The 25,254-nt window shown below is 38.9% G+C and overlaps 1 protein-coding gene across 5 annotated transcripts in view; it reads left to right on the forward strand.

Annotated features, from left to right (window-relative positions):
- The window catches only part of LOC120415538 (SKI family transcriptional corepressor 2-like), a 116,147-nt gene that overhangs the window by 83,993 nt on the left and 6,900 nt on the right, over positions 1-25,254 (forward strand). For 4 of the 5 annotated variants that reach the window (XM_052706206.1, XM_052706205.1, XM_052706204.1 and 1 more), the window contains exon 3: positions 15,170-16,552. In XM_052706206.1, the coding sequence (XP_052562166.1) occupies positions 15,170-16,396 (1,227 nt within the window). In that variant the 3' untranslated portion in view covers positions 16,397-16,552. Of the gene's footprint in view, positions 1-14,419; positions 14,778-15,169; positions 16,553-25,254 lie in introns of those variants that run through there. The other variant, XM_039577107.2, reaches the window with a different exon arrangement.

Below are 25,254 nucleotides of genomic sequence, written 5' to 3' on the forward strand. Positions count from 1 at the left end.
TGCTAATTTTGAGACAATATTGGAGTCCCTCAAGCAACTCGTCAACATCGTCAGCCAACGTATCCAAAACAAAAATTGGAGGTGGTCGTCGTTCCTTCGGAGAGTTACCATTTTTCTGCTTTCCTTGCTTGCGCGCAAGTTCATCATCGTCATCGTCGTCGCCAGCACTGCTGCTGTCACTGTCGGTGTTGTTTTCATCTCCACTCAGCATCTCAAATTCGTTGCTGGTGGGAACGTTGGAAGTGGTTTTCGTCGTAGTGCTGGTGGACTGCTGCTGCTGCTGCTGCTGGCCGGAAGTGCTTCCGGATGCCCGGGTCGATTGTCTCGTCCGTACCGGGGACTCACGTGGACGGTATGACACGTGTAAAAATGAAGGATCGGTGACGTCACCGGGCACGCTCCCGTGCGCGATGGAAGTCGATGCGGCATTGTTGTGTTTACCTTTCTGCACTCTGCCGGTAGATGAACTTCGCGGGTTTTTCGAGGCCGCACTCGAACTGCCTCGGCCACGGCTGGCCCTTGGCATGCTGGAGGAGCAAACTCGCGGGTAATCACGGTAAATTACGGCGAAAAAATCGAAAAGTCTGAAGAGCTCCGAACACTTGACTGTTGCTGGCTGGTGTTGCCAGTCCCGATGAAAAAAAAAAAAAAAAAAAAAAAAATACAATTTCCGTCTGATTTTCATCAAAAACAAAAAAAGGGGACATCTCTGCTAGAAGCATACCAATTCGCCTTCTACAACGAAAGCCCCATACCAACCACAAATTCGGCCCAACTAACACTCTGCGGTTGGTCTGACATTCGTGTGGTGGTGCGTCCCTTGTTGGCTTGGGGGAGGGATTCCGAAAACATGAATTATTAATGATAATTAGGATTTGTTCTGGGTCTGATTTACTGCAACTCCTGCACGTACACGAAGGCAGGTTCAGCTGCAGCTTGTACCCATAAATTTATAGGGAGTCGTCGACTTATTTTTTTTTGGGCCTGTGCCGGTTGACTGTGAAACGAACAATAAAAATTATCACCAAAAGGCACTCAAATTTGCTGCTCGCCGTCTAAAAAGTGCAAGACTCACACAAATTTTCCTCCTCGTTGAATTTCCGCACCTCACGCACTCACATTTCACACGTTATTATGGGACAGAAAAGTGTTTTCTTTGTGGAAAAAAACAGCAACAAAAACACCGCCAGAACAAAGAAGTCTATTGTGTGTGCTGTTTTACCCATTCAAACTTTTTTTTCCTTTTTTGACTGAAAGGTAAAAGAACGAGTAACAACACATATACACTTACAAGGAAACGACGTAATTTTCCGTCACTTTGCGACTCGCTACCTACATGTAGGCGTTTCCAGCGTTACAGCGCACCCTGTCATCCGAAAGGGGGGAAAACCCGCACCCGCAAATTGAAATCTTTTACTTTCGGGATGCCATTTTGGACGACGACGACGATGATGACTGTTTTGGGGATGGATACCGAAAAAAATAATGTAATTTTGAAGGTCTGATTCCTGCGGTGCGGTTTGAGTTTCTGGAATGCCTCGGTTCAAAATAATAAGCACCTTTTTCGGTAGGAAAAATCCTTCGCATTCCACGTCGTGTTTTGCGGTTCCGAGAGTTTGTTGAAGTTCGATTTTTTTCATTTTTTACCAGCTTGGTAAGACGTCCTGGTTGTGAAATCGCTGGAGGCATTTTTGCTTTCAATGCTAGAAGAATTAGGAGGAAATTTCTCCCTTGTTCTGAAAGCCCAAAACAGGAATTTTTAAGGTACTTTTTTCTCGACCTTCTCCGATTTCAATGAAACTTTGTAGACATGTTGATTCTCCAGACAATTTTACATAAAAGTCTCCATATTGACCACTGTCCTAAGTCCAATCCTTGTAAAGTTACAGTGGTCTTAAAAATAAAAATGTTGAAAAAATAGGTTTTTTTGATGGTTTTTAGCAATTTCTATATGACAGACTTGATTTTTCAGTCTCCAAAAAATTTTTATCGGAAAGCTCGTCTAATTTCCCATAAGTTTGCCTTTGACCATATTTCATTCATTCATTCATTTTATTCGTTTTTATTTTTAAAATCACTGTAACTTTACAAGGATTGGACTTAGAACAGTGGTCAATATGGAGACTTTTATGTAAAATTGTCTGGAAAATCGACACTCGTGTTCGGATTTTGAAAATTTTGATGTTTAGAGCACTTTTGAAAAAAAACAGTTTCAGTTCAGTTTTTTGTATTTTTTTAGGTGCGTTGCTCCATCCTGCATTTTTCATGAGTCTTTTTGTAACATCTTAGGGTATTTTCACAAAAATTTTGAACGAAATAAAATCGTGGGCTCACCCTCAAATTTGACTTTTAAACTTAAAAATAAAAAAATCTCATAAAAGTGGAGTGTTTTTTTTCTTTCAGTGTATTTTTTTCGGAAAACCCGTCAAATTTCCTACAAGTTTGTCTTTGATCACCCTTCTCAAATGTCATTATCGAGTGTAACTGGCTCCATATACACAAAAATGGCTTTTATAAGCGTAGGATAACATGTCTACAAAGTTTCATTGCAATCGTAGAGGGTCGGGTACAACCGATTCCCTATTTGACATGGAATTGCTCAAAGACAAAATGCTCGCCGATAAATGCAATTTTAAAATTTGTTTTTTTTTTTCAAATGTTTCTAGTTTAAATTTACTTTACTGCTCGTTACTAATAATTCCTTTTTCTCTTTTTTTCTTTCAGGTTAGTTTTTCGAAATCCTTCCTGTAGCGAAAATCCACCGGAAGCTGCACGCCAACGGAAGCTTCTTCCGGTATTTTCCAGAAAAAAACCTGATTGTTCTATACCTCGATAAACTTTTTTTTGCACCATCAATCATAAACAGCGCCATCATCCACCCACCACCATCGACCTCATTAATCATCATATATCTACACCCATCTCACATTATTCCATCTACATACAATCTAATGAGACACCTTGAACTCCGAAACCCCGCCGTAATTTTGCTCGCAGCCTGTGTGTGTGTGTGGAGTCAAGAATTTTGACTACGCCGCGTTCTGAATTCCGGACGAAACTTCAAAGGTTGGAAGTTGGCCGCTCGTTAACCGGCGCTGTAATTTTCCTTGCCTGCAGGGCAAGCGAAATGTTGTGCGGAAATTTTCCAGGTTGCTTTCAAATTGGTTGAATTCTGCCTTCAAATCGTTATTTAGTTAAAGCTGTATCAAATTTGTTGCTTTCTATTGGCAGTCAGTGCTCGTTCATAGGTGGCAGCACGGCTTGGACGCATATTTGTGTCAAACATTGCATGCAAGTTTTTTTTAACGAGACAACAACTCATTTTGCAATTGCATGACCGACTTCGGTGGTCACCATCGACAAACCTTGTGAGCTAATGACCTTTTGTACACACAGAGGCAAAGCGCCACCAACACCTTCAGCCGGGTGGTTCTTCTTCTGTTTTGGCACCATCTTTGACCGCGCGCTCCGTACCGGCCAACAATAACAACCATTTGTGGCCTGCAGCGGGAGGACAATGGCCGCAACCATCAGAATAATTATCGACCAAGAATCATCATCAGCAGCACTCTCCATTGAGAGTGTTTCATCTTTGAAGCTCTAATGGAGTCAGTGGTGGAAAATGGTACTCGGTGAATTTCTCATCAGGGAGGGTTCAAAAATCAAATCAAAATCAAATTATTCGCTCATCAACATTGCCTTGGCGTTCTTGATTGCGAGATTCCTACTCGAAACTAGGTGTCCAAAGGCTTGATTGTTGAGGCCATTGCAAACATCTTTTTACATCTTAGCTTCCATCCACCTCGGGATTCGAACTGACGACCTTTGGATTGTTAGTCCAACTGCCTACAAGCGACTCCACCGAAACAGAACCCAGGGAGACGACTCCTACACCTGGACTGAACTAACGACCTAACTTTTTTAGGTTAGTCCGGGGCCAACATTTACTTCCCTTCCGACGAAAGGCGTGATCAGACAAATCTCGTCTCGAAAAATGCCACAGGGACCGTCTGGGATCGAACCCAGGCTGACTGGAGGGTTCACTTGGTTAATATATCAGCAACATCAGTGACGAAATTTTGACAGCTGAAATTTCAATCGATGTTGAGTTGTGAGTAGGAAAAAAACGATGACATTTTTTTACATTCGCGGTTTTACTCACGATTGAGAATTTTACCACCTCTGCCTATGAATAGCTCGATTGGAAGCAACACCAAGTTTCAGAAACCAACCAAAGATGGGGCACCCGAGAAGAAGACACTTTGGCCCCGGAAGGACCGGCCACGTTGGCCAGAGCGAGACAACAGATAGCTGCTATTCAGAAATGGTGGTGGTAGAATAGCTAGTGTAATTATTACCAATCTAACCATCAATTTGCTACATTACGATGAACTCATGTCGGGTCGAGTCTCGGTGTTTGGTTTGATGGCCAGCCAGACCAGAACGCACGGTGGAGGAGACCCGGGGGCAATGCAGAATCTCCGACACAGAAGCTGTGTGGAATCGGAATTGAAAAACAGCCGAATCAAGTCAAAGCAAGTCTCTTGAGTGTCGTGAGGGAAGGTGAGGTTCAGGCCGCCGTCCTCCCCCGCGCCAGGGGTCATGGTGCTACTGAACCTTCTTGCGGACGGTCGGTAGCGGTAAAAATTGGTGAAACTGATCCAACACGTAGCATCGGTGGAGAATTGCTAGACTTAGAGAGGTGAATTTTCTTAATTTGCCGAGATGATTGCTAATTTCTATTTCACTCATTTCGCGATGACTCTCAGATTTCTCTGAAACTATGGCAAATCTAAAGTTATTTTTTTAAATACATATGAACTACTGCGCAAAACAATTCAAAAATAATGTTTACAATCTTATCTAATTTAACGCAATATCAATGCTTGCAGTACGCCCGAGAAACATCCGAAAATTGATAAAAAAAATTAAACCGGCCAGCCCTACCGCGCTGTGTTAATCGCAAAGAGGATTCTGAGAACGGATCATATTTCACAGAATCTACAGGGAGGAAACTTCGATTCAATTTATAAATATTTACTAACAACCAAGACGTCTTGAAAGCAAAATTTCTCGAAGAAAGCCAGAATATTCAATTGCAATCCTATTTAGGCCATAAAGTACTATCTGTGGCCTCCGCGCGCCATCCATTCCGATAATTCTTTCCCGTGAACGCCCCATTAAACCCCTCTGTTGTAGCGTAATCAGGGGGGCAGAGCGGGGTTAAAATATCTATCTATCATTGCATATTTAGCACATAAATGTCCCCCGCAGAGTCCAGTTATCAGTCGCGTTGTAACCCTGCAGGATTTACACCTCATTTAATAAATTGCCCTCACGGACGATTAGGTCCGAGTAACGACGACGAGAAGAAAGCGGCTTAGACGTGTCTACCCGCGGTGCAAGCTTGAAGGGGGTTGAAATCGGTCAGAAAGTGAGTCCCACCTTAGTGGGACCAAGATTTATTCTGTTCCTTGGCAACGCATGAAAATAATGAATTAAACCGGACCACGAAGCTGGTTTGGGTGGAGTTTGAAATGAGTTCTGAGCGGGCCTAGTGTAACTTCACCTTAAAGTGAAGTATGCAGCTTAACATAAAATCGAATAAATTAAAATAATATGAATTAAAATTTAGCTTTTGAGTTAATTTTCTCTTAGCATTTTTTTAAGGTTGGTAATCGCAAAATTTTATATTTTTTGGGACACATTTGATCAAGAAGTATATTTCCTGTAAACATTCGTGAATGTGACTCTACACCTTCGTACAGAAAAAAAAACCTCTGCGTGTCGCCATACCTTCTTAAGGTGAATCAATGAATGGCGCCTAACAAGAACACGTTTTCCAAACCACACGAACACGGTGCTGCGCCGTAAAAACAAAACGTGAAACCATTTCTCGTATTTTTTTTATTGTTGGAGGAAACCTGTTTTGGATTGTTTTTTTTTTTCGCTCTCCCTGGCGTATTACTCTCAGTTTACTATTGGAGGGTGAAAAGAGGAGATGATATGGGCATACAATGAAATTAATTTTGATTAGTTCTGACTTTAATCTGAACAGTGAAAATGGGAGAAAAAAATCTGATTTTTAATTGTGTGTGTGTGTTTTTTTTTTTCATAAAATCTAAAGCAAGTGCACATTTTTTAAAAGCTCGTTTTTTTTTATTTTGACAGGTTCAAATAGTTTTTAAAGTTAGATGCTCAGCTCAACTTTTCAAAAACCTCACGAGCTCATAGTTCGTGTTCCAGGGAACAACTTTGTCGAGGAGTGCAAAAATAATCATCAAATATTAAGAATGTCACAGAATTAATATCACCCCGCTGAAAATTTCAACTTTTTTTTTCAAGCTCTTCTGGCAACCATCAGCTTACTTGCTTGCATGAGCGTCGTCACGGCTACCCTGAATCTTTTCTGCCGTAGCAGGAAGTGCTGCCAGAAGAGAGTGAAGAAAAATTTTTCAGCGACGAATCTTTTCACACTCTTCGGCAAAGTTGTTCCCTGGAACACGGACTATGAGCTCATGAGGTTTTTGAAACATGAGCAATTCTCTAAGAAATCGGTATTTTGTTAGAATTTTAATTTTTGTATTTTTTATCCGACTGAAACTTTTTTGGTGCCTTCGATATGTCAAAAGAAGCCATTTTGCATCATTAGTCTGTCCATATAATTTTCCATACAAATTTGGCAGCTGTCCATACAAAAACGATTCATGAAAATTCAAAAATCTGTATCTTTTGAAGGAATTTTTTGATTGATTTGGTGTCTTCGGAAAAGTTTTAGGTATGGAAAAAATACATGATGCATGATACACGCCAGAAAAATTTATGGTGATTTTTTATTTAACTTTTTGTCACTAAAACTTGATTTGCAAAAAAACACTATTTTTTATTTTTTTAATATGTTTTAGAGACATAAAATGCCAACTTTTCAGAAATTTCCAGGTTGTGCAAAAAATCTTTGACCGAGTTATGCATTTTTGAACCAATACTGATATTTTCAAAAAATCGAAATATTGGTCGCAAAAATTTTTCAACATCATTTTTCGATGTAAAATCAAATTTGCAATCAAAAAGTACTTTAGTGAAATTTTCATAAAGTGCACCATTTTCAAGTTAAGGCCATTTTTATGTAACTTTTTTAAAAATAGTCGCACTTATTCATTTTTTTTAAATTAGTGCACATGTTGCCCACTTTTGAAAAAATATTTTCCAAAAGCTGAAAAAATTCTCTATATTTTGCTTTTTCGAACTTTGAACTTTGAGATATGGCCATGCAAATGTTTAAAAACATGAAAATTGATGTTTCCAAGTCTCACCCAAACAACCCACCATTTTCTAACGTATTCAATATTACGTCCTTTAAAAAAAATCGAAAAGATCGGAAAATTTCACGAATGTTTCAAATTTTAACATTGTAAATCGGACCATTAGTTGCTGAGATATCGACGTTAGAAAATGGTGGGTTGTTTTGGTGAGAATTAGAAAACATCAATTTTCATGTTTTTGAACATTTGCATGGCAATATCTCTGCAACTAAGGGTCGTATCAACAAAGTTCATCGAAAAATGAAGTTGAAAAATTTTTGTGACCAATATTTCGATTTTTTGAAAAAATCAGTATTGATTCAAAAAATTATAACTCGGTTAAAGATTTTTTGCACAACCTGGAAATTTCTAAAATTTGGCATTTGATGTCCTCTAAAACATATCAAAAAAATGAAGAAATTAAAAATAGTGTTTTTTTGCAAATCAAGTTTTAGTGACAAAAAGTTAAATAAAAAATCACCAAAAAAAGATACAGGTTTGGCATGTTTGGCATTACCGGAAACGTAAAAAAATATCTGCTAGATTTTCATGACTAGATTTTGATTGATGTTTATCGATAGAAATATTGAAAAAGGCATGGATCAAAATTGTTAACTTTTGGAGCGAAAACACGGATTAAAAGAAAGTCAAATAAAACTTTCAAAAACTTTCATGAAAGTAATATTGTACAAAATATGATAATTGGCTTCTCAAATATTGTTAAGATTAACGCCATGTCAGCTAAGCGCCACTTCTGTCAAATCACGAGCACATTACGATAACGAAATCAGCACAATTTGTGAACAATTCCCGCAAAATGCTTAGACAATAATGATGTTGCAGCTGCGCGAAATAATTAATAATTTTTTAAAAAATATATGAAACGCATAAAAGATTAACCAATCTCAAGCAGCCGCCGCCACAGCACAAGTTGAGCATACACGGAGAAAAAAGAGCTCAGAAAATCGTGAACAAGCGTTCATGAAAATGGGAACCACGAACAAAGTGTTCAAATTTCATGATACGTTTTTCAAAAATTTGAATTTTGAACACTTTGTTCGTGGTTCCCATTTTCATGAACACTTGTTCACGATTTTGGGAACTCTTTTTTCTCCGTGTAGGAGTGAAATCTGCTCGGAATTGTGAACTTTCCAAAAATTTGCGGCAAAAGCTCCCCAAAATTAGTTTGCGCACAGATTGTGACCGCTGGCAACACTGCTGCTGGCTAGGGGTACGTTCGGCACTTGAAGCAACTGCTTGTCTTAGAGTGGGGTTTTTGTTTTATTTCTTTCTTATGTTTCAGTTTTAACTACCGCCCCATTAACGCCTTGCGGTCTCAAAACTTTCGAGCAGTGATTTTCCCACTGAACTATTTGTTGAGATTTTTTTTTTATCTTGAAGAGGGTACACTGTTAAAATGTATGATTTAAATCAAAAACCATTTGCAGTGAGATTTTTCCATCTAAAATTTCTCTCACAGTGCTCCCAAATTACCCCATTACGGTCGTCTTGTTTTTGCTTTATGCTCCCCTAAATAGCACAAAATAGTTTTTATTAGCTCTATTCGGTGCCCACCGTCAAGTGGGAGAGCAAGATTCACCATAGAAGAAAAAACGCCAACCAACCAACGCCCGCTAGTGGCTCTCTGTGGTTAATCCATTTTCCAATTTTCCCCTCCCACTGAGATCTGAGCCATGCACTCAAGATTTCCTTCCCAACATAAATCGAGTGAAATTATGTGGTCACACGATCGTAAAACAACATGTTTCGCGTCGGCTTCTGGTCTAGCTATATGGAAGTGCATGGTGATGATGATTATGATTGGAAAAACGAGAACGAAGCGCGGACCCCAATTTGGGCACCCGAAATCGCCGAAAAGTAATAAAATTAGTGGCCCAGACTGACTGTGGGTGGGGGAAAACGACGCCGTGGAAATTGTTTTACGATGCTTTGAGGAAATTGTGTCATGAGAGTAGGCTGGAAAAACATGGAAAACATATCGTAAATGATTAAATGAAGGTTTACTATACAGAAATTTTAATTGCAACAACCAAAAATTTGTCCGCACATCGTCGCCGTCGTGCTAATTTGTCGTACGTGCATTTTGGGCCAAATTGAGTTAAGAACGCCATTTTGTGCAGCTCACAATACCTCACCGTTTGACCTTCACAGATCCCCAAAATTCGATTTCAATCCTGAGATATTCAACGAAATCCGAAAAAACTCCGTGCATTTTTGTCACTTGAAAGTAGTTTCAATCTTGTCGTGCTATCTTGTCACTCCCTGAAAATTTATGTAAGTGCGACAACTGGCCAAAGCGATTTCAGGTCAGAACGCGTTTGACGCACGTACAAGTTAGACTACCGTAAACATTTGTAATTATAACTCGGGACTTCAACCAAACTTCGGAACAACGCACATAATGGTCAGCCAAAGAAAACGTGTTTGTTATTGTTTATATTGCATGCTTTCGTTATTTTTTATTCAATGTCAAACATTTAAACGCATTTTTCGCGGAACGTCGACAAGATAGTTAGCACGATGACGACGACATGCTCATTTCATGGGGATGCACAAACTTGGAGGTCGCCAGGATCACGAGCATTTTGATTGTTCCCAAAAAAAAAAACAAATTAATAATTTGCATCATTAAAAGTTTAATATCTCGTGAACATTGAACACAATGTTAAATTTCCTCAGGAACAGGATGGAATACCACAAACCATGTGGACACTTTTTTTTTGGAAATCTCTGGAGTGGTATCTGGTCACCCTAATGGTAGAGAAACCATTTCTGAAAAATAAATATTTCCTGAAAAAAAGAAAAAACTTTCCTACATTCTCACATATTTCAAATATTTCCTGAACAAAGTTTAAATAACTAACGCCCTTCTGAAATTTCATTCTTACAGGAACTAGTCCCATATACACAGAAATTGCTCATATAAGCCTAGGATAACATGTCTACAAATGTTCAAGGAAATAGGAAAAGGGTTGACTAAAAAAGTACAAGAAAAATTCCTGTTTTTGGCTGTGTAAAATGCTTTAATAAAAGATTTAATAATTAATACTTTTTTTAATTTGAAATGTTGCGGCAATTATTTTAAACAATTCATTCAAGTTTAACTACATTTTTTTAGGATGAAGTTTCGACCAAGAACGTCTGTTAATAATACTTCATGCAACAAGTTGCAAAAAGAATATTTTTTCAGCACGAGTCGTACATTTATAAGGCCGATGCAAATATTTAAAAAAGTTTTTGTCCCTCGGCCCTGGCCGAGGTCAAGGGGGGGGCAAAAAAATAAAAAAAATATAATAATTTAAATAACAAGCCATAGTCTTCACATTTAAATGAAAAAAGTGTTTTAAAATGCATTTTACACTAGTTCAGTTGTTTTGCAATCATTAGTTTTCAAAAAATCTATGATCTGACAAAAGCAAAAATTGTATCGAAAAAAAAGATTTTGCATCGAAAATTTTCAAAAAACCTTAAGATTTTTTAAGAAACCCAAACATGCTAAAAATGATTTTAAACGCAGGAGAATGTATTTTAATTTGATTTCAGTTGGTTGCACTTGAATTTTCATTGAAATTTTGAAGTTTATTGTAAAAATATTTTTTTTGCCCCCTGATTTTTCGGGCCAATTTTGATGGGGGGGGGGGGGTGACAAAAACTTTTAAAAATATTTGTACCAGCCTAAAACGAGGTTCATTAAGTTGGGTAATTAAGACGGGTACTTAAAAACACAAGTTTACATGACTTTTTTTTGCAATTCCGGTAAACAATTTTAAGTAAATGTCCATGTGTTTACTCAATCCACCGTTCAAATCAAACCAATATTCAAAAGAATTACTTCCATCCAGTCATCCCACACATTCGGAACACTTTTGTGGTGATTTGTGAATAGGATGCAAAATTCAACTTTTCTGTCGACCCTACTATTGAACATTCCAGAGCAAAAAACACTGCCTCCAAATTGCCTGTTCCATGATTGTGGGATATTATTGTGCCTCCCACAATTGTGGAACACCTGAATTTAACTGATATTTTCACAAAAAGTTATCAGTATTCATCAAACATTTCTAGGCACGAGTTTTGTTTGTTTTTGAAGTAATTATTTTGTAAAATATATGTACTCCTGGAGAGAAAAAAAAGTTTGGTTACATCGTAAGAAAAAAGTGTTTCGAATTTGTGGATTTAAAGGGTAAATGTTTCTCTTTAAAAACTTGATATAAAACGTAAAAGACCGGTCTATACATCAATCGAAAGATCACAAGAAAAGCTTTCACATGGAGGTTTAAGCAAATCATCATGTTCAATTATCGATTTTCTATGATTTTTTGAAAATTGGCCGATCTGTAAACTGTTCCGAATATGTGGGATGACTGTACAAGTGCTGAAAAGTTCAACTTATCAACATCCATTTCAGTGCTGAATAGTATAACTTATCAGGGTGACCACTCAAATCCCATTTTGAAACTTCCGACTTTTCCTGAATCTCAATTAATAGCCATTTCTTATCTAAACAATGATTTCAAGCAAACAACTCTTTATAAAAAGTAAATATAAACCACACAAAAAACTAAACGAATTTAAAGAAAATAAAACTTTTGACAATTTTAGTTAAAACAGAAAGCCAGCAACAAATTCCTAAAAAAAAACCTTTAAATACTGAAGCACTCATTATTTTGATTCCGATTAGAAACATAAACAATTAGTCTTTAGAAAATAATCGCTTAAGCTCAATAATATTTGTAATTTCAATGATTATTTTTAAAATTGGCAAAAGTTTTTTCTTAATTTTGAAATATGATTGCTATTAACATTCTTTCATATCATTTGAAAAATATCTGGGAATTCGTAAAAAAATGTTTTTACTAAGTTTCCTTTCGAATTTTGTAACTAGATAAATCAACAAAAATTCAAAAATTGAATAACAAATTATACAAAATTCAAAAATATTTTTTACGAATTCTCAGATATTTTTGGTAAGATTTTAGGTTTTACCACTTATGTTATGTGAAATGTTTGAAAGAAAAAAAAACTTTAAACATATTTGAAATAACTCAAACATAAATTTGCTGGATAATTTGTTTAACAAATTCAATATTTTTTCATGTTTTCAAAACGATGTTCGTTCTGAATAGAATAACTGAAATACTTTTTTTCATTCAGAACGAACATAGAATGGATTTTTTCGATATTTAAGTTTCCCGTAACTGAAAATCAAGCTTTATCTATAGTTATTTGCCCATACTCAAAAAAATCAAAGGGATCATTCGGGAAAAAATGAAATGACTAAATGAATTAAGTTCAACGATTAAAAATATTTACCACAAAAAAACATTGCCAAACTCAAGCTGGAATATTTTATCAAATATTCAATCAATGTTATAAAATGAAACAGAATCATACGTATGCGCTAGCCATTATTTTTTTAAATTTAGCTCAATTTTTATATTATTTTTTCATTGACTTTGTTGTTGTTGTAAGAACAAGAGGTAATGTTTGATAAACAAAAATAAATTTAAAAAATGATTCATAAAAAAATCTATAAAATTCTGTGTCAAATACATTTAGCGTTTGTTAGTATTGTTAATGTCTTAAAAATCTTTTAATTCTTAAATACACACAAAAAAATATTTCCGAATGTTACATCATTTATGATGCAACACTTTGCACGTCATTAAACATTTAAATTCAAATGCAATATGATGTAAATTTGCAACAAATTATACGTAAAAACATGATTTTACGTGTGATTCAACCGTTTACGTCGAATCTCATGTTTACATCAACTGAGTTTGCATGTGATTGATTTTTTCCGTGTCGAGTAAATTCACATATTTTTTTCTGTGTAGATTAAAATAGTGGAAGAAACCTTAAAAATTTAAGGTAAAGTACTAAAGAACATTTGAGTGAATTTATTAGAAAATCGTTCAAAATATTACAAAATTATTCAAGAATTAGAAAAAAAACAAGCAGGTATGCTTACACAGAAAAAAATATGTAAATTTACACAGCACGTAATTACTGTTTCTTATGTAAACTCATTCAATGTAATGTTGAAATATGATGTAAAGAGTAAAAAGTCATAGAAATGACTCCAATGTAAATCTAAATCTAATGTAAATCATGAAACCAATGGAAACGTTGAGCACGGAAACTCAAATCTGATGAATTTCTACCCGTGTTCGGCTTCCTGTAAATTCCTATTTAATGTAAATCATATATCCAATGTATTTCTGCCAAATTTTGACTTCAAAACTACCCGAACTAAAAATAGTTATATTTGGTTCTCTTTCTATCACTCTCATGCTTCGCTGGCCGACTGCCTGAGCCTCGACCTGAACAAGTTGATGCTTTAGCCGCTCATTTATAAAATGCGAAGATGGCTCAGTCGGCACCGGGTAGCAGCAGTAACATCGAACTTACTACCCGTCGTGCGTTCGATTCCAGTCCAGCGTTATTCCACTTGGCCGTCGACGAGAAAGCGTCCCCTACCAGTGAAACAACTTTTTAAAATCCGAATTTCCTTTTGCTGCCCGCTTCAATCATTTTAAAATAGAACATAGGCCACACCCTTTTCCTACAGCAATCGAAGTCGAGCTTCTCATTCCCATTGGCCAATCAGAATTAGTTGATTTGAACCAATTTAAATTCCAAAACTAATGTAAATTTCAAAACTAATGTAAATTTTCAAAACTAATGTAAATTTCCAATGAATCTAATGTAAATGTCCAATGAACCTAATGTAAATCTACATCATTTATCATGATACCTTTTGGTACATGATAAATAATGTAAATTTACAGGAATATTTTTTTCTGTGTAGGATTCCCGATTTTTAACGGATTTTGGAGAATTCCCAACTATTTCCCGACTTTCCCGATTTCCCGACTTGAGTGGCCACTCTGTATACTGTATAACTTTTCAGCCCTGGTATCGAAAAGTATAGCTTTTCGATTCTGTTATTTTTGGTACAGAAAAGTTAGCTGTAAGTAGACGTTATCCACAATGAGATCTCATTGTGGAAATATCTATAACAGTAACACAGCAATAATCATTACAAAACAGAAGACGCTTGGAAAGCCATTTAGGCGAACACCGGAGGGAATCCCACCAAGTGCGTCAGTACAACTTACATTGTGTATGTATATGTTTACAACACTCTTACGTGCGACAACGATTCTAAAAATGAATCAGCTTGAAGTTGCACCTCCACCTCCACACCCATCATAACTTGCGCGGGGGTGTAAGCAAATCATGTGTGTGTGTGTGTGTATGAGTCGTAAAATTGGATGAATGAGACTAAGCGAAGAAGAAAACAAAAATACAAGCACTTAAACAGGTTTCTCAACAAGAAAAAAATTGTCGATAATCGGTTGCAAAACGAATAAAGAACCTCCTGGCGAAGGTTCGATGGTGGTGGTGCTGGTGGATGACGGAACAGGTATTACGAAACTCATGTGTCACGTAAACGGGTTTTGAGAAGGTGGTAATTGCTCCTGTCATTTGGTGATGATTTTCTTGTTTTGGTTCACGTAATCCAGCACTCCCGTATTATTTACCTGTCGGACCGATTACGCTCCCATGAGAAGGGTAATCAGAGCCGAGTTGTTTACCGGGTTTTGTGTGAGGGGGTTTGTGTTTTGTTTTCCTGCGGGAATTACGCGCTCTCTACAAGGTCGATTAGCGGTTCGTTGATTGACTCATTAACGGTTCTTTTTTTGTTCTTTTAATTCGAGCGCTTAAAGTATATTGAGTAATCTGAGTTCTTTTGGTACATCCAAAGGGCTCTGCCCCCCAGAGAGTTGCATGCAAGCTGACAAGCGACTAACACCAGTTCCCCTACTAACACTCTGTAGATCCGCACCGTGTACATCTACGGGCAGCCGATCATCTCGCTGTACGTGGAACAGCAGGAACGGCTCTGTCTGGCGCAGATCTCCAGCACTCTGCTGAAGGACTTTAGCTACAATGAGATCCACAACCGCCGGGTTGCTCTCGGGATCACCTGCATCCAGTGTACTCCGGTACAGCTGGAGATCCTGCGCCGGGCCGGTGCCATGCCCGCTTCATCGCGTCGTTGCGGGATGATAACTCGACGCGAGGCAGAACGCCTCTGCAAGTCCTTCTTCGGCGAGTGTTCCCAGCCGGCCTTGCCGGAGGGATTCCTGTTCAACGTGTTTCACGAGTGCGCCTGGGGATGCACCGGAGCGTTTTCACCGGCTCGATACAACAGTTCCCGGGCCAAGTGCATCAAGTGTTGCTATTGCAACCTGTTCTTCTCGCCGAACAAGTTCATCTTTCACTCGCATCGACTAACCCCGCACGACAAGTACGTCCAACCGGATGCTGCAAACTTTAATTCATGGCGCCGACATCTGAAGCTCCAGGGATCACCACCGGACAAGATCGTGTACGCCTGGGAGGATGTCAAAGCCATGTTTAACGGAGGAACCCGCAAGCGGTACATTCTGTCAACGGCTCGCAAGTTCAACGCTGCAGCTGCAGCCAGTGGAGGTTCCGTATCTACCGTTGACAAGTCGTCCAACTCGGTTATCGACGTGGGCCGTGAACCGGTTACTTCGTCTACCGTCTGCGACCTGTCGAGCACTTCATCCGTGGTCACCAAGAAGGAAGCGACCGAACCGATGGACGCCAGCTACAACAGCGACAGCTGCAGCAGCAGCACCAGCCCCTTTGCCCACATTCCGCACCTGCTCTCGCAGCCAACGCCCGTCACCGGAACCTCCATCGGACTACCACCGACCGCAGCGCCACCATCCCCGGCCGCGGTCGTCGCCGCAAACTCTGCCGCCGCTGCGGCCAACTTTGGCTTCAAGCTGTCCTGTCTGCAGCCGTTCTCGTTCAACGGAATCGGACACTTCCCGGGCATGGTGTCCAGCTCTGGCTACCTGGTTCCGCTGCTGCGTCCGACCAACCCGAAGAGCATCTCCGCGGCAGCCATGTCCGCGTTTAAGCCGGTGGTGAAGGTCAAGAAGAGGTACGCCGTGGGACACTTGCTGGTAGCGTCACGCGGATCACGAACGTCACGTCAACTCGTTGCATACTTGGTCTTGGTCACTTGAAGGTTCACGATTACTTGGAAAATACACAATATCTGAACACTGCTTCGCTCGTTGCAGCGCATCTGGTGGTCAAATTGCCAAATTAAAAGTTGCTTATTCTGACCACCAGGAGCGCTGACACCAGTTGGAAGATGTTTTCGGACTTCGTCTTGACTAAAACAACAATCATATTATTTTTTTAAATACCGTCATCAGTCATTTGGTCAGGGGGAGTAAGATTAGGTACATACACATTTCTGCATTTTTGTATGACCCAATATCACCCCCACACAGGAAAAAAATGATGGTAATATTCATCAGGAAATGGTGACAGATATTGTGGCAAAAAAATGATAAATTTTACCTCAGAAAATGATGAATTTTCATCAGAAAATGATGAAATTTACCTCAAATAATGGTGAAATTTACCTAAAAAATGATGAAATTTACCGCAAAAATGTTGAATTTTACGAAAGAATGTGTATTATTGCATTAAAAAATGTGTAATTTGTGGCTCAGAAAGTGGAAGGATACGTATTGAAATGTCATCCATTTCAGAGAACGTAAATAAAACATTTGATTCAAACGAATATTTTTTCCATGACTTTCAGGGTACTTTGTGCTTGATCACTCTAAGAACTCGGGTTGGTTTTTTAGCAAATATTACTTTAAAGTTAGACGGAACGCCAGTTCTTGGACAACTTTTGTACAACTTAAATAAATGTCTGAACAACACCCAGACTATTCTTCCAAAACAGTCCGGAAGAAGCACTAACACAAACTCACCAAAACAAACCACGACGGTGACACGAAATCTGCGACGATTCCTGGACGTAAACACCCGGCACCTTCCTCCAAACCGATCCGGAAGAAGCACCAACACAAACTCATCAAAAAAACGACGACGACGGCACAGAATCTGCGACGATTCCTGGACGTAAACACCCGGACACACTGGCACCTTCCTCCAGACCGATCCGGAAGAAGCACCAACACAAACTTACCAAAACACACAACGACGACGGCACAGAATCTGCAACGATTGTTTGACGCACGAGCGACCAAAACTCCCGGACACGCGACGATTGAATCACGATCCGACAGGCTTCTGCCAACCACTTTTCAAAACGTTGCGTTTGACAGTTGTCAATGTCCCTGGGTCAAAAGATGATTGAATATTGTACCTAAATTAGATGAATATTACTCAAGTATACGAGTAGCAAAAATAATGTTGAATATTCATCAAAAATTAAGTAATATTACACATTTTTTGTGTAAAACCTGTTTGACAAAAAAAAATTCGTCATTCAACAATTATAGAGGTGAAATTCATCATTCTATTTTTCAACATTCTGTTTCAAACCATCCATTTTTACATTATTTTTTGCTGTGCAGACCCAATGTCACCCCTGATGACGGTATCATTTTTTCCCTTTCTGGTCCGTATAAAATGGTGAGCTCCCGCTCCAAAATCACCGGACTTAATTGAATTGTTTGCACTTTTCGGAAGCACTTCCTGTGAAACTGTGTTTTCCGCTGGTATCCCGAAGGGATTAGGGAAACGAATCGTGAGAATCCAATGCACAACTTGACTCAACAAAAAAAAAGTTCATTGTCATAATCAAAAACGTGCGATTTCCGCACTTTTTGGATCCCTTTCTCTGTGTCGTGGAATTTAGGGATTCAGCGGGGAATATTTCTGAGCTGCTTAATGACAAAAAATATTTTTCTGGTTTTGGGTTTCACTACTAGTGACTCACTGAGATTAAAGGACCCAAATTAAAGTAAATCAAAATAATTTACTGAGAAATTATTGTTCGAAATTTTAACAAAATTCTTAAGCCTTCCATCCGTCATAAATGGATTGAACGCAAATTTCCATGAGTCAATATGAGAGAACAGAACCCCGATTGGTAGGGCATCATCACATTTCCTGGCACGTTAAAAATCCTCGATTCTATTCTCATAGGAGCGAGTTGAAGTTTGCTTTATTGAAAAGGGAAACAAATATGTTTTTTTACTTCTGGTATTTTAGCACGGACGAACGGACATGACACGGAGTTTCAAAAAGTGAAGCATGATTTCTTTTACTTCTTCTTGACGAAAACCTGCGCAATTGCGTGATCGCTTATGTCAAAGTTTCCGCGCCACGTGTTTTAAAACGTAAACAAAGCCAGCTGATGATGAAAATTCATGGGCACTTTTAAAAATGGTCGTATGAATTTATATTAAAAATACCATTTCTATCAGTTTTTCGTCCATGATAAATTACATACAACCATAACGACAAACTTAATGCCAAAAAACTGTTTCTAGCACCATACTAATGCTAAATGTTTTAATAAATTATTGCAGAAGACATTTTGAGAAATCATGCGTAATCGCGCGATGCTACTTTGACAACTTGAATGTAGATGGCGCAAGTGATAGTTTGCTTCAGAAATTTGAAGAAAATTTGTTCCTGGTGTCATGTCCGTTCGTCCGTGATTTTAGATACTTTGATTCATGAAAATATACAAAATTTCAAATTCGTTTTTGCTTAGTTTTCCGTGCCTCAAATCATCCCACGTGCGAAACTGTTGAACGAGTTAGTAATCGATACGATAGGACGCCTCGATTGGGGTGAGGATTCAGGGAAAATATTTTGCAGTTCTCCGGCACCCTCCGGCTGCAGTTTTCCCCCTTTCCTGCTATTTTCTGATGGAAAACCACTCCACACACGCCCTCTCATAGCGTACTCGTCGCCGTTATTTGCGTAATCGGTTTCTATCCGTTTGAGTTTTGAATATGAAATATTGGAATTTCGAGCGTTCCACCGTGTGAGGGTGAGAGTGTTAGGGGCGACAAAAAAGGTTGATAGGGTTTCTCTTTACAACAAAGAGTAGAGCACAGACAAGCGTCAAATCTTTTGCCAATAAATTACTCATGCATCTGAAGCTACGAAGATTTTTTTTTGTTTTTGGCTTCAGAATGTTTGGCAACTGTCAACACGCACATCCGAAATCACTCAGCTTTAGTCTCCCAGCAAGTGAGAGAAAATAATCATTATTCATCACTCCTTTTTGATTGAATTATGAGTCACAATCACCCAAATCTGACGTTTGTCCCACCTAATCATTCCTGAGTTATATGTTTATACGAAATTTAATGTGATTTTGATAAGCGTTTCCCATAAGAAATTTCAGGATTAAGAAGATTGCTTGCCAGTTTGCTTTGGTCAAAATTTGAGTAATAATAAGTCTAAAGTAAGTTAGTTTTAATAAGCGTTCATGGGTTTGACAGCTGTTTGTTTTCTTTTTGGAAGCATGCACAAGGAGACTTATTTCCGATTCATGACTGGTATACGCTCAAAAACAACTGCAAATTTCAGTCACTAAAACTCTTTCAATTTCCACGTCGCCTTGTCTGTGGCCAGAACTTTGCGGTTACAAAAAACGCTTAACCGGCGCAGGGACTGGGAGGATTATGCGAACTCCATTCGGGCTTAGATTTAAACGCCGTGATAATCGTGGCTCGTGGAGGGGGTCGTACACGCCACGTTCTATTTTCTAGATTTTTCCAACTTTTTCAACCTGGATTACATGGCGGCGAGCCGTTTCCGAAGGGTTTGATGGTGAATTTCATATCGATGTCGGCAATCAATGCGGCGCGGCGGTAGAGCAGTTGTTTGGTGGCAGGAAAGAAAATCAATTTGGAACGATAGGAAATTTGAAAGTGGAGCCTTTGTTGACAATATCGTTACATGGGTGTGATAAAAAGATTGAGCAAAATTGTGCCACAGACAAACAGTTGTAAACTTCTTTTAAAATTTATGAATCAATAATCAAAGTGTCAATTTGAATGAACAGATACTCTCCATTGCAAATTTGATTTCTCAAGAGCTCGTTTATCCACATTTGACAGTTGACAGTTTGTCTGTGGATGTCCCTGAAAAATTATAGAACTTTCTGGTTAAAACTATTACAGAACCGAAAAATGTCAAAAGTTTTGAAGCAATTTTTAAAACTCCCCAAACACCTGTTTTCAACGCTAAAAGCGCACTGATGTCATAGAAAATTGTCGATCACGATTAAACCATAACCGTTAGGTACATTTACAATTCCCACACGAACTGTGCATGCAGCTGTACGTCACGATTTTTTCGTAACGCACATTACATGTACTCATCATTAATAATGAATTTCTTCTTTTTCCATTCGAACCGCAATTCCACGTAAGCGTCCTTGTACTTTGTTTTTGAATATCCATAATGATACCCACTTCAAATATCTCTGTACACAACTTGGTCTTAAAAAAAATTAAATGAGAAGCGAATCGTTGTTGTTCTTGTAAAAAAAGGGTTTCATTATAAAAGTCTCGTCGCCCTCTAGCTGTGCTGCCGCGTGCTTTCTGATTAATGTTTACTAACTTTTTTTTAAATAACTGTAAGATGCATTCTTACTTGGCAAAAGAAGTTAGATTTCATTACAAGCAGCACTCAGGCAGCTAGAGGAAAACGATCACGTAATAATTATGAGTGAAATGAAGGTAAGTTGACGTTTTAAAATGTGTGATAATTATTTAACAACTTTTTATCCGAAAACTCAACTGGTTTCAACGTGTTTTTGACAGCTGTCATTTACACGCCTATTTAGATCTCTCACGCACGCCACGCACGCACGCAAAACCACTCAGTTTTCGTCAATAACGAACGTACTCAGAATTGAGTAAATGGATCATCTATCAGATTTGATTCAATTTCACTCAGACTTCAACATAAATGCAGTGAAATTTACTCAAATCTGAAAGATGCCTCATTTACTCATATCTGCGTAGGTTTGGTTTTGAACGAAAACTGAGTGATTTTAAAATGAGCGTGCAAAGACAGCATAACATTCTGAAATTCTGAATAATACACGTTAAAGGTAAACTTCTCAAACCAACCTACAGTATCAAATTTCAATGTCACATAAAGTCACAAAGTCCCTCTCTCGACCAAACTGACTAGAGACGTCGTCGTCGTCGTCGCCGCAGCCTGGTTGGCGCCAATCGGTTTTCCCGGCACAGCATTTTCCCACTCTGCCTCGCCATACTTTGTGTGATGACGGCCCCTGCCCCATTGTTTGAGGGAAATTGGCTAAAGTGCTGTCATAAATAAAGCTGCAGCGCGGGCTTCAAATTCCAGATTGTTCCTTTGCGCACACACGACGTGTGGAAAGCTTCTGTCGGGGAAAAATCCAAACAGCAGGATAGATTTCGCTGCCAAGGTTGAGCGCTCTAAAATTAGATGGCAACGAGACAAGCTTGGAAAGGCTTAAAATGCAATGTCATTTACGAGCTCAAAAACTGTGAATTTGCAATAAATTATGATTTATTGTTGAATGCTTAAACGCATAAATGAGGTTGCTAAATTAAGCGTGCAAAATGACAACACAACTGTCAGATTTTACACGCTAAAACATTCATCAAAATTAAAATTAATCAACTTTACTGAGTATGATTGTCAAACCGTTCTCCGATCTCTGTTTCTAAAGCCCATAAAAACTAACCTCATTCCGCTACGAAGCCACTAACTAGCGGTCAAAGCCTGGGACGACTATGTCCTCTTCGATTCATTCAGTTTTATTTGCGGTTCAGTTTCTCTGCTCTCCCCTTCCTCGAACCCGCCTCACCTGCCAAGGGCAAGGATTAGTTCAGTGCAGCACTGAAAATCGATAATTGAAAACTTGTTTTAGTGGATTTTCCATTCCATTTTGCTGCTCGTAAAAAAGTTTGCCGTTTTGTTCAGCGCATATGCAACGGGTTGGCAACACTTGAATGGGCCAACATTTTGGCCGGTTTCCTTCAAGGCCAAACTGCTTACAATTTAATCATTTCAAATAAACGAGAACAGTGTTGCCGGAACGAGTTTCAATGGAATCTCGCAGTATGGCGCCAAAACCACAAGCTCACTCGACTTCATGGAGCAACTTTGAGGTTAGAATTCATTTCTCGAGTTTACACCGGGCGTCGAAAAGTTGGCCTTGTCGGAGCTAATCCCACAGGATCTCGGCAACAAATGGCAACGTTTTCAAATTGAATGCCGTCTGCTGTCGAATTTGGCAGAACTCGAAACAGCATCAACCCAAAAGTTCCGACAAAAGTGCACTTGCAAGTCGTACCGAGGGAACATCAATTTGCACGTAGCCATCGTTAAAAGACGGGAAGAAGACAAACGGCAAACGGCAACACTGCAATCAAATAATGTGTAAACATAATTTTACCCAATATTGGGTAAGACGGTTACACGCCTACCAAAAAAAAACAACGAATCTTATGTCCAAATTTCATTTGCCCCATGGTTTCGTCAATGTTAATTTCGTCATTCTAAGAACTGCGTGTTTCTTAACCTCCCCAACCGACTGACATTGAGCAGAGGCGTGCCTTTGGCACTCAAAAAATGCTTCATTTTCGCAATCATCATAATCGATCCGAAAGCAACAACAACAAAAACCGAGTGGCGTGGAGTCTGTTTGTTTAAAATACCCGCCTTTTGTTTTGTTTGCTTTATTCCGCCGAGCCAAGCTCGTTTGTCGAAAGCAAATCGCACACCACCAAAGAATCACACCAATACCGAAACAATTCTGACAGCTGTTTTTACTATCGCAGTCGCCACCTTCGACGCCATTAACCCCGCACCGCACCTAGAGCAAAATTTAATGGAATTGAACTTACGCAAAAAAGAGCTCAATCGTACACATTTTTGTGTGTGAAGTCGTCGGCTCTGCTTCGATCATGCTTAGAAGAATAGACGGATTGAAAGAGGAGCGAGAGACCTCGAAGCGCGATTTCGAAACTCGAAAACCGACGTCTGGTTTTGATTGGTTTGTTTACATTGTGATTTTCCCCGAAAATTATGCAATACGCTAGACGTTGCTGCCATGGGGGATTCTAGTGTGAAGCAAGATTTCTACACTAACGCAGAGTGCCATGAAGGCGGACGCTATAAAACTGTCAGTTTGGTGTGAGCCCATGAAGCAAAAATTTTAGCAATAAACACAAAATTTCAGCATATTTCCGTAAGCGTGTTAACTTATTGCAATGGGTTTTGACAATATCACACTTTTTGGGAACGATTTAATGGCAATCGCAATTATGGCGCACGTGACACAGTTGCGTACTGTCACTTTCGTCCGTTGGCTCCAGATGGAAACCGCCAGTTCCGTCCGGCTGTTACTCCGTACAAGGAATACCGTCCGAAATCGCTGTCCGGCGGGCAGGTAACTCCAAATAAACCTCCAACTTTACCTCGAGCACGCTTCTTCCACTTGTGTGTATGTGTAGAACATTGTTCAATCGCAAGAAATGAACACACACACGTACCGGCAATCGAGCTTGATTTATTGCCGGAACACCTTCCGTTCGGATTGGTCGTGATTCAACCCTCGTTCCGGCGTAATCGTCGTCGTCGTCGTCGATAACCTCAAAATTTCCTAATTTCCCACACTCACACCACCGGCCATCAGCCATTCGGATTGATGAGACGTCGGTCGGTGCGAGGGTTTGTTTATCTTTCCTGTTACTTATTTATGAGTCAATACTGCACGACTGCGCCCCTCTTCCACGGATTTCGCTCCAATATTCATTGAATATTTATGACTGGACGCGTTTCCGTGAATTAATGGAACTAAAAATCAAAATCTATGATAAAATTATAAAACCCATGCTGCAAAAAAAAACGAATAGATCGATCACTAATTTTTAAAAGAAGCGTGGGTTTGTCTGTTTCCGAAAACAACAACAGTGCTGTCAAAAAAATGTGAACTTCATTTTACCCAATATTGGGTAGTTGGCTACGATTGTCTAACTTACTCATTCCTGAGTAAGTTCTTTTTTGACGTTACATGAAGACACCGTTTAAAATGTCAAATTTACATTTTAGATCGTAATCATAAACGTAAACAAATCAAGCAAAACAATGTAAATGGGCCAATTAATTTTGTAAACAAATAGTGTATCCCACTCACTCCTAATGTAAACAACCACTGACGTGAGCACTACACTCGATTTGGTGGTTAGAATGGCGTGTATTGTTTACATGACGAGAGCTGTCAAATGACGTCACGGCGTACACCCTAATCAAAAATCATGATTTTCTGAGTTTAATATCCCACTTTTCATACGATTTTCAGTTTTCAGTTCAACCCATATAACCATTTTTATTATTATAGTACCTGAACACAAAAAATCGTATGAAAAGTGGGGTATTGAACTCAGAAAATCATGATTTTTGGTAAGGGTGCATAACGTTATTGCAAATTGACAGATGACATATGACATATAGATTTAATACTATGAGAATGTTTATTTGTTTTGTAGTTTTTCCTCGTAATTATCTATTACACGTTCAAACAGAACAATGCTACTTGATTCGCAATATTTATTTATCATCAAATAAAACTATAAATGTAGAATTTTGCAAGTCTTACATCTGTTGGCGAGTGCAGTGTCAATGTTGCAAATTAATGCAAACATCGACAAGCCATCTCGCTTTCAACCGAGCGTAAATCAATAAGTATTCTCGAATGCTTACCCAGATGACGACATTCTTGTTCCAATCGAAACAACGGTGTGGTATGCGAATAATGTTTTATTTACCACATCTCGTTGACGTTTCTCTCCCATTAATAGCCAGTACAAACGCTTCACCTTTGTTTACATATTTACTCGCCACCGCGCGACAATCGGCGGCAGTGATGCCAAACCGCGAGAAACTGTCATTCGCACAGTCCCCGTTGTGCGTGTATCGCGAGCAAATACTAACTGTTTGTTTATGTTTTTTCTTTCTTTCTTTTTTCTTCTTGTTTTCCCCCTTCCATTCGTTTTCATCACGCCGAAATGACAACAACAACAACAACGCC

The sequence above is a fragment of the Culex pipiens genome, chromosome 1 (assembly GCF_016801865.2).
Source record: "Culex pipiens pallens isolate TS chromosome 1, TS_CPP_V2, whole genome shotgun sequence".
NCBI lineage: Eukaryota > Metazoa > Arthropoda > Insecta > Diptera > Culicidae > Culex > Culex pipiens.